Here is a 13,560-nt window from a genome sequence, read left to right as displayed (position 1 = left end):
GTTTAGTTAAATCAGCAAAATTATTTACAAATTTCCTATAATAGCCAAATAAGCCGAGAAATGATTTACATTCAGTTTGATTTTGCGGGACTGGAAAATCTAAAATAGCTTGAATCTTTTTCGGGTCTGGTTTAATACCTTCCGGTGTCAATAAATGACCTAAGAAAGTTATTTCATCCGTTAAAAACTTACATTTATCAGGTTCGATCTTTAAATTATTTTTTTGTATTAATTCAAAAATTATTTCGATATTTTTAAGATGATCTTCGACTGTATTACTAAAAATTAAAATATCGTCCATATAAATGAAACATGTTTTGCCTATGTGCTCTCGAAATATGTCATTCATCACTCTAGCAAAGGTACTAGGAGCGTTTTTAAGCCCAAACGGCATTCTAGTAAATTCAAAGTGCCCGTTTTCTGTGGAAAAAGCTGTTTTTTCGATATCTTCGGGATTCATGGGAATTTGGTGAAAACCCGACGCCAGATCGATTGTAGAAAAAAATTTAGAGGTATTGAGAAGGTCGAAAATATCGCTAATATTCGGGATAGGAAATCTATCGTCAACCGTGATAAGATTTAATTTTCTAAAATCAATTACTATCCTCCATTTTTGAACATTATTTTCGTCAGGTTTTTTGGGGACAATAAAAAATGGCGAATTCCAAGGACTGACAGAATCGCGAATTATTCCCTGCTCTAATAATTTTGTTATTTGTTTATTGACCTCTTTTTTATGAACGTGAGGGTGCCGATAATTTCTAGTATAAATCGGACTGGCATTTTCAGGATTAGTACGGATATTATGTTTTATTCGACTGCTAAAAGTTAGATGTTCGTTAGGTAACGAGAATATATTTTGGAACTTCACATGAATATCTTTTATCTTTGTTTGTAATCTTTCATCAAGATGGTCTAATTTTAGTTTACTTATAATAGTATCAATTTTTTCAGTTGAGTCGATAACATTACTTCGGACTTGATTTTCGTGTATATTATTTAGACTAAATATATTATGTTCCCGATCAGACGAAAACAATGGGATTTCCTCATGATTAGCAAATAAAGTATTCAAACCAAAGTCAATAACACATTTATTCTTTTCTAAAAAATCATAACCAAGTATTCCATCAAAAGGAGAATTTATGTCTACTATATAGAATTTTTCAACACTCGAAAATAATTTAAAGTTTACGCTCTTTGTAACTTGAATTGGTTCGTTACTAATACCAAATATTTTAAAATTTTCATGATTAAACTGATAAGAGTCTAAAATTTTACTTGGTTTCAATATTGATATAGCTGCCCCTGAATCAATTAATAACTTTAAATTTAAATTTTTAATATGCGCGTAAAGAAGCGGTTTATTTGCTACTTGGTAAATTGTAAAGTTGTCAGCGGAACTTGCTCTAAAAAATCCTGATCAACTTCGATTTCTATGTCTTTTTCGCTTTCTGAACTGTCGTTGTCGCAATAGGTATTATGAACAACATTGTGAGATTGTGGTTTACGATAACATTTTTCTGCTTTATGTCCATATTTATGGCAAAAAGTGCACTTTGGAATGGTTAATTTAATTGGTGGATTTGGATTTATCGATTGATTTGTTGAACCGGGCGCAGAAAATGTTTTTTGCGTACCTGCATTACTTGAAGAAATTGTATTGTCATTATTTATATTTAATTTAGAAAAATTGTCATTTGTTTGTTTGAAATATTGTTGGTTTTCATAATCGTTTAAAATTTGCTTAATTTGAATCAACGAACTGGGATTTAAAGAACGAAGCATTTGACACAAAGGTTCTTTTATGCCCGTAATAGCGGTCAGAATTGCAGTCTTACTGTGAAAATTATTTAAACATTTTTTTTCAACATTGTTCAAACTTGAATCGTATTTGATAACTTTACTGATTCTTATCAATTGTTTTTCAATTCTATCAACGAAATTTACCGGTTTTTCACTAGAACGTTGCTTAAAATGGCATAACTCAAAATTTAGACACTGCAAATCCAAATTTTCACCAAACTGAGAAAGGAGAGCATTTTTTATCTCTTGCCATGTCGAAAATTCTTTCGAGCCAATGAAATCAAGAGCCTTTCCCTCTAACCTGCTTTTTACAATAAAAGGAAAAATTTGTAAATCCGCTGGGTCAAATTTTGCAAAAATGAAATCAACAGAATCTATAAAATAGTGTAATTTTGAAGAAGACCCATCAAAAACATTTATAAGCTTGATAGCTTTGTCACTATTAATATAATTATTAGAAGTGTTGGCGGAAATTATGGACGTATTTGCTGTTACGTCGTTAGTTGCCATTATATTAACAAAAAATAAGTTAAACAAATAAAAAAATAAAAAAAATGCAAATACTAGATATGATATCTTAAAAGTTTGAAAATAGCGAAACAGAGTAAATAAAAAAATGAAAACAAATACAAAATTAATATAATTCGACTAACCTCAAGTACTTCCGTGAGAACGTGGCCTTACACCGGAACGGGTCGAGAACGTTGCAGCGTCTCAGATCAGGTGGATTTACACTGGAACGGGAAGAGAACGGGTGGAGAACGTTGTACCTTCTGGATCAAGTGGCTGTACACTGGAACTGGTCGAAATTCTAAACTGTATGTAGTTGCTTCTTCTGTGGAAATGCTTCACCGTTTCCAGGGTCGAGTGGCTTTTCACTGAAGCTGGTGGTTGAGAAGATTTCACGAAGTTGCTAGTTGCGCCTCTCCAGAACTTCCGAATTGCTTTGTGGCTTTACACAACAAGTGGCCTTACACTTGGAATTCTTCAAGTTGCTTACGAGTTCCTTCAGTTTTCCTTCCTCGTGGCCTTACACTCGGAACTCAACTACTAAGTCACTAATTCTCCAATTTCCCAATTAACGATTAAAATCGATTAGAAAAAAGGCTTTACTTTTTCTAATTGGAAATTTCTACTAACTGCGCCAGTCTTATTCTTTATAAAATGTGGTGTGTTCGTTGGAGAATTGAGTAACGTAACTACTGAAGGAAATGCACAAATTTATTGAGATGTTAACAGTTAGAGATACAAAACGATACTAAAATTAATGAATACAAACTACATATTTCTTAAAACCTTTCATAGTCCATGAACATTTCGCTGACACCGCGAAATTACAAGCGTTGGTGTTTATCACGTCACGTAGTCTAAATATTGAAATATAAACACACACAGTGGCGTGCTCGCCATAACATAAGTACATTAGTAGAGGCCCCGTCTTGTAATCAAATCTGAATCATCTTTACCATTATTTTCTTTTTAATATTGGGGCCTGGAAAAACCATTAGAACACAGTTGACTTCAGAAATTAACTATAGAATTGTCAAAACAAATTTAAAATGTAATTCTCATTACAATCAATTGTGGTTTATTCCCATAAAATACAATGTTTATTTAATATAAGCTTCTAATTTAATTTACCTTATATTTAAAATGCATTTTCTAATTATTTTTTTTTAGTTAAATACAACTCTGAGCTAGCATTCTACCACATGAGCTTTGAGATAAAAAGCTTAGACATGCTGAAGAGAACTAATTCCTTACCCACAGTAATTTTGGAAAATCCACCCCTATGGATTAGTCAGAATAATGGTGAATTATATATTAATAATGCAAAAATTGTCAAAAATAAATCAGATTATCTCACTAGAAGCCGAAATGGTGACATGGGAAAACAGCAGGTAAATTTTAACGACCTGATGATTTTTTTTTAATTCTTGTTTAACTCTAGTTTGTTTATATGTCAAATGCAATTCAATTCTCTCATGCCTTAAAACAGAGGTTTTTAAAGTAAAAAAGCTTTTCCCGATAAATGAGCCTGAATCGTACACTATGGTGTAAACGAAAGGAATAAATGCGTTATTTCGTATGTCAGTGACTTGAAGAAAAAATCTTGAAACACGTCGATTTTTATTTTTAAATTATGAATTTTTGAGATCTGTATCACACTAGTGATGTCATCTATCTGAGCGTGAAGACGTAATCGATGTTTTTTTAATGAGGATATGGGACCTATGCTAGCTCATTTGAAAGTATATTCAATTCTCTATTCATTAATATAAACAATTACATAATTATTTGTACATTTGTTTTCGAATTATATTAATTTACACAAAAAGAAGAATTATTTACGTAATTTATTTAATTCAAAATACATTGTACTGCTGTCAATATATACGAAAGAATATTTATTTGACAAATAAACATTGCTTTTCATTTAAATGCAATTTTGAAACTTCCAAGAAGTAAGTGGGTGGCAGCTTGAACATTGAATTTAAGCGAAAATCAATGTTTACATGTATTCGCGGTGTGCAAGTACTTGGAGGGGACACGAGAAACGATCATGCGCGAATAGGACCTTTCATCTATTGTCATTTGTTTCGAGCTTTTGTCATGTGTCACATAATATTAATATATCTACGTCATACGTCTTTGGTTTGTATCATTGGTTATATCACTAACGTATGATGTAGATATATTAATATTATATGACACATGACAGAAGCTCGAAACAAATGACTGTGAATGAAAAGCCCTATAGCGGACAAATGTTGCAACTTTCTTAAATAATTCATATTGTCAATTGAAATTGTCAAATTGACGTATATTTCATACCTACTGTCATTGAAGAAGAAAAATTATATGTTACTCCACAATATTGATATGATGTGCAATTATTATATAAAAGTAAATTTATTAATTATTGTATTTTGCTTGCAGTACTGCATTTTATTAATTAATTTTATTTGCTACATACAACTGTTTACCTTTTAATAACATAATCTCAGTCTTACTTTTTCTTCTTATAATTTATTTTGGGCTATGGCCTTGACAATTATCCAGCAACAAGGACCAATATGATTGGCCAATATAATTAAAAGTGCGAAAATTTGCCGAGCTATGAAACAAGGGTCGCTTTTCCGAACTTGCACGGTCCGAATAATAAAATAAATAAATTTATTATAAATAAATAAAAAAAAATCTGTTTTTTTTTTTGACAGCAGTAAAATGTCTTTTGAATTTAATAAATTACATTAATTTCTCTTCTTGTGTCAATTACACAAGATCATTGTTTATTTCAAAATGTTACATTTCATTAATGATTATTTTTCTTATGTTCTTTAATAAATGGAATAAAATTAAATAAATAGTTAGATTTAAATTATTTTTTACATTAGTTTTATTACTAACATTTCAAATTCCCTTTTTTAGATTCTTCATATGATAGACGAAGTCCTCGATCCTGTAATTAAATCTCCTACAGCATCTCCAAGTGCTTTCGATTTCTTAACCACGCTATACAAATGGAACTTGGGACCTGCCAATACTGTGTCCCAATTCCTTACCAAGATCCAGGAAACAAAACTTCAGTATGTTTTCAAACAAAATGCTGGGCATACCTATTTTATACCTATTGATTCTGGAATAGGACCCTCGAAGTTTAAAATGATGAATAAAAATATTATTCTAGGACATGTTGTACCGTTTAACGTGTTATTTACCAGACCTACTGCAAAGAATACTTTATTTGAAACATTGGCTAATGACGAGATGCTGTACGTCGCTATTTCTTTTGAAGAAAAAGATAAACGTTTGTTTGTAAAAGGATTAATACGAGATGTTTTAGGACATCGAGAATTTTATTCAGAGGTAATTAAGATAGAAAGTAACAGTCATGTCTAGACTTGGCAAATATGCAAATAAAAAGGTATGAATATTATGCGCATAAATATGCAGTATTTTATCCAAAAATATGCAAGTTTAGCTAGAAAATATGCATGTAATAAAAAAATATTTACAACATTTTTTAATTTACAAAAATATTTAAAATATCTTCACATGTTGTAATAATTAACATGTGTACAGTCGGAAAAATGAAAGAATACCCATGAACGAACATATAAAACACGCTGGATTTTCCTGTCACCGTGTCACAAAGAAAATTGTCCAGTGCAAGTACATGTAACAATAATTATTACATGTACTTGCGCTAGATAATTTTTTGTGTGACATGGTGACAGGAAAATACAGCGTGTTTTATACGTTCGTTCATGGGTATTCTTTCATTTTTCCGACTGTATATATTTTATAAACTAAGCTTATGTAATTAAATAGTTAAGTATTTTAACAAATAAATGATATAGGTCTGGATCCCGTGTATGAAAAAAAAAGTTGATTAATAGCAAGCTGAAAATTTGTTAATAGCTTAAGGGTGTCTAGTCGGATAAACTTTGATATATGGGAACACTGGAGCAGGAGCAGTTTTAATTGTGGAACAGGTTAAAAATTTGGAACGGTCAGACCACGAAAACGGCACGTTTATTTTGTCCGACAGAACAGACTTAAACTCTCCGAACAGAGATTAAACTCTCATACAAAATCAGATTGCCATTTATCACCTGTCATAATTCCTGTCATTTGACATATTCTACATGTTCCACTCATTAAAACGCCCATTTGGTGATAAATAGCAGTCTGATTTTTGCATGAGAGTTTAATCTCTGTTCGTCTGTTCTGTCGGACAAAATACATGTGCCGTTTTCGTGGTCTGACCGTTCCAAATTTTTAACCTGTTCCACAATTAAAACTTCCCCTGTTCCAGTGTTCCCATATATCAAAGTTTGTCCGACTAGACACCCTTAAGCTATTAACAAATTTTCAGCTTGCTATTAATCAACTTTATTTTCATACGCGGGATCCAGACTTAATATTATTTCGAATTGTGGTAACAACAAAATTATTTAATGCTGTTTTCTATTTGTAACAGAAATATTAATGGCTTCTATCTGAGTACATAGAAAAAAAATACAAGATCCTTTGTAAAAGGTATATTTAAAATACCCCAATAAGGGTTACATCACAAAACAAAACGTTTTCGGATTAATAAGTAATCCATCATCAGTGTTAAGCCAATAGCATGCATGCGTGAGCCACCAAAAAGTTATGGGTGAAAACCTTTTGAAAGTTGTAAGATGTTAAATGATACTACATATTATTGATAATGATGATCGATGTTGCAAATATTCCTGGATATAACCCAGGGCAACACAGGACTCTAACCCACGTGGATATGGTTTGCAAGGAATGAACCTTACATATTGAAAATTGAGTGTCAACTTTAACTAATTTTCAATATGTAAGGTTCATTCCTTGCAAATCATATCCACGTGGTTAGAGTCCTGTGCTGCCCTGGGTTATATCCAGGAATATTTGCAACATCGATCATCATTATCAATCATATGTAGTGTCATTTAACATCTTACAACTTTCAAAGGGATTTCACCCATAACTTTTTGGTGGCTCACGCATGCATGCTATTGGCTTAACACTGATGATGGATTACTTATTAATCCGAAAACGTTTTGTTTTGTGATGTAACCCTTATTGGGGTATTTTAAATATACCTTTTACAAAGGATCTTATATTTTTTGTGATTTATGGTACTTATACAGCCAGCTACAGGAATTTTATTTTCCTCGTGGATTTTACATAGAAAAACTTCTTTCGACATCAATTGATGTAACTGGGCATTTTGCAAATTCACCATATTAGTTGGCTCTAAATTAAGTGGTTCGGAAAATGTTCGACCACTTCAGAAAGAACCTGGTAACCACTGTTTTTTTCCATGGTTGTTAGAAAATGTTTGGAAAGTTTTCTTTCCAAGTTTTCTTTCCTGTACGTATTTCTTTTAACGTTTTGAGACAATGAGCTGTGTGAATAAAAAATAAGTGTTTACTTTAAGAATTCAGTTATAGTATAAGTACAATCTTATTAGACTCAGCTATAAGTTTAAGTACATTCTGGAAAATTTGTGAATAATATTTTGCTTATACTTATAAGTGTATACTAAAAAATTTAAGTTTAAACTAACAACAGGAAACACAAATCTAGAAAAAACTTATAAAAACCGGCCGTATTCTATTTTTGTCAACAGATTTTTCAGTTTATTTAGTTATTTATTACAACCATTAGCAGACACACGTTTGTAAAAGTGTTAAAAATGAGTTCCGAGTACGACAGTGAATCTCTTGACTCCGAAGTCGGTGAAGAACAAAGTGGCAATTTGCGCTTCATAGAGGCTTTATCTAATCACAAAGTTTTATTTGATAAATCGCAGTTGCCATTAATAAGAAAAAATAAGGAAATTTCCTTAATTAAATGAAGGAATCATACCAAACGATTTATGGCAAAAGTGTTAATGTAAAACAATTGAAAAAAAAAGATTCAAAATATGAAAAACGAATTAAAAAAGAAAACAGATATGAAAGCAACTGGAAATAAAAAAATTATTTTGAAAGATTGGGAAAAAAATTGCTGGATATTATAGATAAAGATGAGAAAACCCCAACATTGCATAAAATTCCTGGAGCGGCGACAAAGGGATTGAAGCCATTGGAAAATGTAGAAATGCAAAAACCAGCGAAGACAAGGCACGTTTTAGTCAGACCTCCTCCTCCTTCCTCTTATATTACACCATCACAAGCAAAAATAAATAAGCTGGAAGTGCAAGAAACAGATGAGACTGCAAAATTATGCACAGCAGATCTACAAAGACTGGTTCTTCTTGAGCAGTTAGAACTTACGCGCATGCAGATCGAGCGAGAACAACTTTTATTGAACAAGCTACGTCAAAGTCTACCCGAAACCCAAGGTCACGAAAGCGAAGGTCCCGAAATTTCAACTTCTTTATATTTAGATAAAATATATACAATGTTATTAATTATGAAATATGATATATTTTTTAAGGTACACACCCTGTATATTTTTATTTGTTTCAACAGTTTTTGAATATAATTTTGAATTTATAACTATAACAATTTATATAATTAAATGTTTAGTTGGTAAATTAAATGTTTGATTTCTTCTCTCCGTTGGAGTCCCCTTCTCATAACATTTTCAGCGTCATTTTCTAAATTGTATTGCTCTTCTTCTTCGTCATTCATGACATCTTCTTCTTCATCTACAGGAAGTGGATCATTTAAATACTTTGATATATTATGAAGTACAGCACAACTAATAATAACAGATGCAACTCTGTCTAGTTTTACTCTAACCATATATTGCAAAATTGGAAACCTTCTCTTCCGTTGGCCAAAGCACCTTTCGATTATGACTCTTTCTTTCATGAAAAGTGTGTTAAACGCAATTTCTTCACGAGTTTCGGGATTTTTGTATGGCGTCATCAGCCACCCATATAGCACACAACGTCCGATGTACGTCCATATAACGTACATTTAAAGTCCAAACGTCCATGGACCAAAACTGGACGTACTATGTACGTACATTACGGGACGTCCATTGGACGTTTGATTTCAACGTACATTGGACATCCATTTGTGGTCCATGGATATTTTACACAAAACGCGACTATTATATTAAGTCCCAATACAAACTAAATGAGAATCTTCTTGACAACGTTGTCGCTCTTCGCGCTATCGGTCGTGAAAGGTAGTATATCAGGTACTTTTAGGGGATTATCGATGTTAATTGTTGTGGAATACTGAAGGATGGTTTATTTATGATAATTCACAGAATGGCAAACGCGCTTGTAATATACAACAACGGTACTGACTCTAAAAATAGTTTGGAACAGAAACAGAACAGAGATTAAACCTCTTTTAATGTGCATGCTTCCTAGGGCGTCATTATCTGAATCTCGTCTTTATGAAAATACATCCTGTGATATATTTGTGTTTTCTGTTTATCGTGCAAGTGCAGTCGTGCATTAATGAAGTTCCTAGTTCCTATAATAAAGTATATATTATAATGAAGTTATAGTAAAGAGAAATAAAAAAGGTCTTTTGTGTAATATTTTTAAGTATAAGTTTAGTATTATAAGGAACTATTTCCTATAAAGGCTTTTTGCTATGTATTCACAAAATTATGGATACTAGATTGCTTTCTGAAAAGTGCCCTACAAATGTTCATAATACGTACATTGAATGTACATAAGGTGTACACTGAAAGCAAGCTCCAATACAACGTACAATGTACGTTTGTAGCGGACGTTCTATGGACGTCCAATTTTGTGAACTCTGGACATTCGTTGGACGTCCATCGGATGTCCATTGTACCTTAGCGGGACGTCCATTGGACGTTCCAATGTACACAGATGTACGTCCATTGGATGTCCATAAAACGTACTTGTGCTATCTGGGCAACGTCTGATTCCATAACCAGAATCACCTAATAACACCATATTATTATGCCGCATATTATTCATTTCGACATAAATTGCAGAATTCTTTAGTATCCTACTGTCGTGTACTGACCCAGGCCACTGAGCGTCTATGGAAGTAAATTCTTCTTTTGCATTACATGTTGCCTGTACATTTATGCTAAAGTAACCTTTTCTGTTATATTATTCATTTCCATGCTCAGATGGTTTCGGAATTCTTATATGTGTACAATCAACAGCACCAAATGCACAAGGAAACTGATACTTAGCACTCCACTCTTGTTATGCTTCAGCAATTTTATTTAAAGGAAAACGTAACCAAATATGTGATTTTTAATTATTTCAGTCAAAACAAATTTCACAGTTTTACTCACTGTTGTTCGATGAACACCTTCATCCTTGCCAACTCCAATTTGAAATCCAGGATCACTTAAAAATCGAAGAAATATCTGCATTTTTTGTCTGGGATTTAATGCTCCTCCCCTTGTTTCTCCAGTTTCTTCAAGGAAATTTTCTGCTAACCACTCCACATTAATTCTCGAAAAACGATATAAATTACGATATTCCTCATCCCGACACTCACTTCGTTGAGAATAATATTTTCGACGTCTGATGTTCATAAATTGAGCCATTTTTAAACGTGTTCGATTGAAGTTCTATACAAGACAAATTTTTAAGCAGCACCTTACCTGGCTTGAAAAATTAAAAGTTGTTACTTTAAAATTTCAGTAAATGCTGTATTTTATTCACATCTAAATAAGCTTTTACTACAAAAAGACAGAACATACTTAAAGCAAACAGAATAAACTAAATAAGTTTAAGCTACGACTATTACGATAGTTATAGCTACGACTATAGAGAAGTTATATTATATTATATTCCCAACAGAGAAGTCCCATAGAAAACGTTTTGCAATCATTTCTTGAATTTCTTGAATTTTATGAGAAATTTTCGTAGGTCCGAAAAACAACATGTAATATTACCTGAATTAGTGAGAAGAGGAGCCCAAATTTCGAGACAGATGAACGAAAAAAACTTTATTTTATTCCTTTTTGTAAATTGTAAAATTAATTAGTGTTGTTTAAGACAATCAAAATTGAACCCTCACGCACAAGTTGTACGTGCAACTTCAGTGAGGAACTGAGTTTATTATATGTATAATTTATTTTCTACGAATAAACTCCATTATTATTATTATTATTATTATACTATATTATTCACAAAAATGTTAGCTTTTGCTACGAAAAAGGTACTTTAAGTGCATACTACAATTTTATTCACACTGCCGAATGATTCAAATTCTTTTATTAAAAATGTACTGTCGAACAATGATAATTTGGAGGAATCCAATTGGGTAAAAATTTTCTGAACGAAACTATAGTTTGATTTTATGAATGACACTGAACACAGCAGTGGCGTGCAGTGACTTTTTCTAAAGGGGAAGCGATTCAATAAGGATATAAAAATATTTTCTTAAGGGTTGAGGGTCGAGCCACTTCCCACCTGATAACACTCTGATGCGCTATAGGGGCTCTCTATCAGCAAAGTGCTTATGTGAGACGTCCTGGGTACAAGGAGTCACACACTAAATCCTAGCCCGATCAATGCGTGAGGCACTCTATTGCCGCTATTTCTAGTGACTATAGTGACCTATGATTGATCTGAATTGCTTGCTCGGGCCTTAAGTCCTCGCTCCGGGCTTCGTTTCCTAAAGAAGAGATCTATTTAAATGTTTTTTTTTTAATTCCAGGGCATTTTCCACAACACACAACTTTCAACAATATGACACTTATTTATACTTGAGCCCTATTCTCCTATCAACTTCTGATAATTGTTGAATTCGGTCTTTTTCAATGGACTTGTAAAGTCTGTCTTCGCTTGTTGAATTTCTTGTAAAACTTTTAACTTACTTTACTTAATCAGTAGACCCATTAGTACCTTTCGGTGTAGGGCCATTTATAATACAATTCATTAAATTACAATTCAATAAATTACAATATTTTACAATCTTCTGGATTGTCCTTGCTCTTAACGAACTTTCTCCATTCCTTCCTATTGGATGCCATCTGTGTTGCTTCCTGCCAAGTCTTACCCTTACTCTGCAGTATCTGCGAAATGTCACTGTTCCATTCTTTGATGGGCCTTCCTCTTCTATTCTTACCTATTGGTTTGGCTTCCCACACTCTTTTCACTTGTCTATCATTGTCCATCCGGGTTAGATGTCCGAACCATGCCAATTTTTTCTTCTTGATTGAGTCGAGTATCGGCTTGATTTTGAGTCTTTCTCTTATTTCTTCATTTCTGATTCTATCTGTTCTTTTTACTCCTATCGTTCTTCTGAGGTATTTCATCTCTGCTGCCTGTATTCTGCTCTGGTGTCTTTTGTTTAATATCCAATTTTCTGCTCCATATGTCACCGTAGGTCTATATATTGTTTTGTATATTGTCATCTTGGTCTTTGTTGATATTTCTTTGTTATTAAGGAATCCTCTATTTAGTGCTTGGAATAGTTTTCCTGTGTTTTCCATTCTGTTGTTAAGATCGTCCTCTATGTCTCCTTTGTTGTTGATTACTGTTCCTAAGTATTTGTATGAATTTGTCTGTATTAATTGATGTTGGTCTATCATTATTTCTATTTGATCTTCCGTCCCTTGTTTCCTTGATATTTTCATTATCTGAGTCTTCTCTTTGTTTACGTTTAAGTTGTATTTGCTTGCTTCTAGGTTCCATTTCTCTAAGTTGTATTTCAGTTTTTCTGCTGTTTCCGCAATTAATACTATGTCGTCTGCAAATATACACATCTCAGCGTTTATCATTTGCATTCTGTTCCAACCGATGCAGTATTTCTTGAAAGTTTTCTTACATTCTTTCACTATCTCATCTATTACATTTATGAATAGCACTGGGCTGAGACTTCCCCCTTGTCTAACTCCTTGAGTTGTTTCAAATGGTTCTGACTGTATATTTAACATTCTTACTGTATTTGTTGTTTTCATGTATATACTCTTTGTTGCTTCTATCAGTTCTTCGCTTACTTCCTTCTTCTTTAGGCTTTCCCATATATCTTTTCTTTTGACTGAGTCGAAGGCTTTTTCCATGTCTATAAAGCTCAGGTATATTTCTCTATTTTTCTTTAATGCTTTTTCTATTACTTGTTGCATGGTAAATATATGGTCTTGTGTGTTGTGTCCTTTCCTGGATCCACTTTGTACGTCCTCTAATTTATGTTCTATTTCTTTTCTGATTTTCCTTTCTATTATGGTTTCGTATACTTTTGCTGCTACACATAGTAGTGATATACCTCTATAGTTCTTACAGTCTCTTGTGTTTCCTTTTTTGTATATAGGTATAATTAC

The 13,560-nt window shown here is 32.6% G+C and overlaps 2 protein-coding genes across 4 annotated transcripts in view; one reads left to right on the top strand and one right to left on the bottom strand.

Annotated features, from left to right (window-relative positions):
- Window positions 1–13,560, bottom strand: part of LOC114330762 (TBC1 domain family member 1) — a 537,565-nt gene that overhangs the window by 214,614 nt on the left and 309,391 nt on the right. The gene's annotated exons all lie outside the window — the stretch shown is intronic.
- The window catches only part of LOC114330763 (fasciclin-1-like), a 74,049-nt gene that overhangs the window by 39,618 nt on the left and 20,871 nt on the right, over window positions 1–13,560 (top strand). For all 3 annotated transcript variants that reach the window (XM_050648468.1, XM_028280175.2, XM_028280176.2), the window contains 2 exons: window positions 3,487–3,707; window positions 5,239–5,676. In XM_050648468.1, the coding sequence (XP_050504425.1) occupies window positions 3,487–3,707; window positions 5,239–5,676 (659 nt within the window). The remainder of the gene's footprint in view (window positions 1–3,486; window positions 3,708–5,238; window positions 5,677–13,560) is intronic.

Source organism: Diabrotica virgifera, chromosome 4 (genome assembly GCF_917563875.1).
Source record: "Diabrotica virgifera virgifera chromosome 4, PGI_DIABVI_V3a".
In the NCBI taxonomy this organism is placed as follows: Eukaryota; Metazoa; Arthropoda; class Insecta; order Coleoptera; family Chrysomelidae; genus Diabrotica; species Diabrotica virgifera.
Note: the sequence above shows the minus strand (reverse complement) of the source record. Positions and strands in the feature narration are given on the sequence as shown.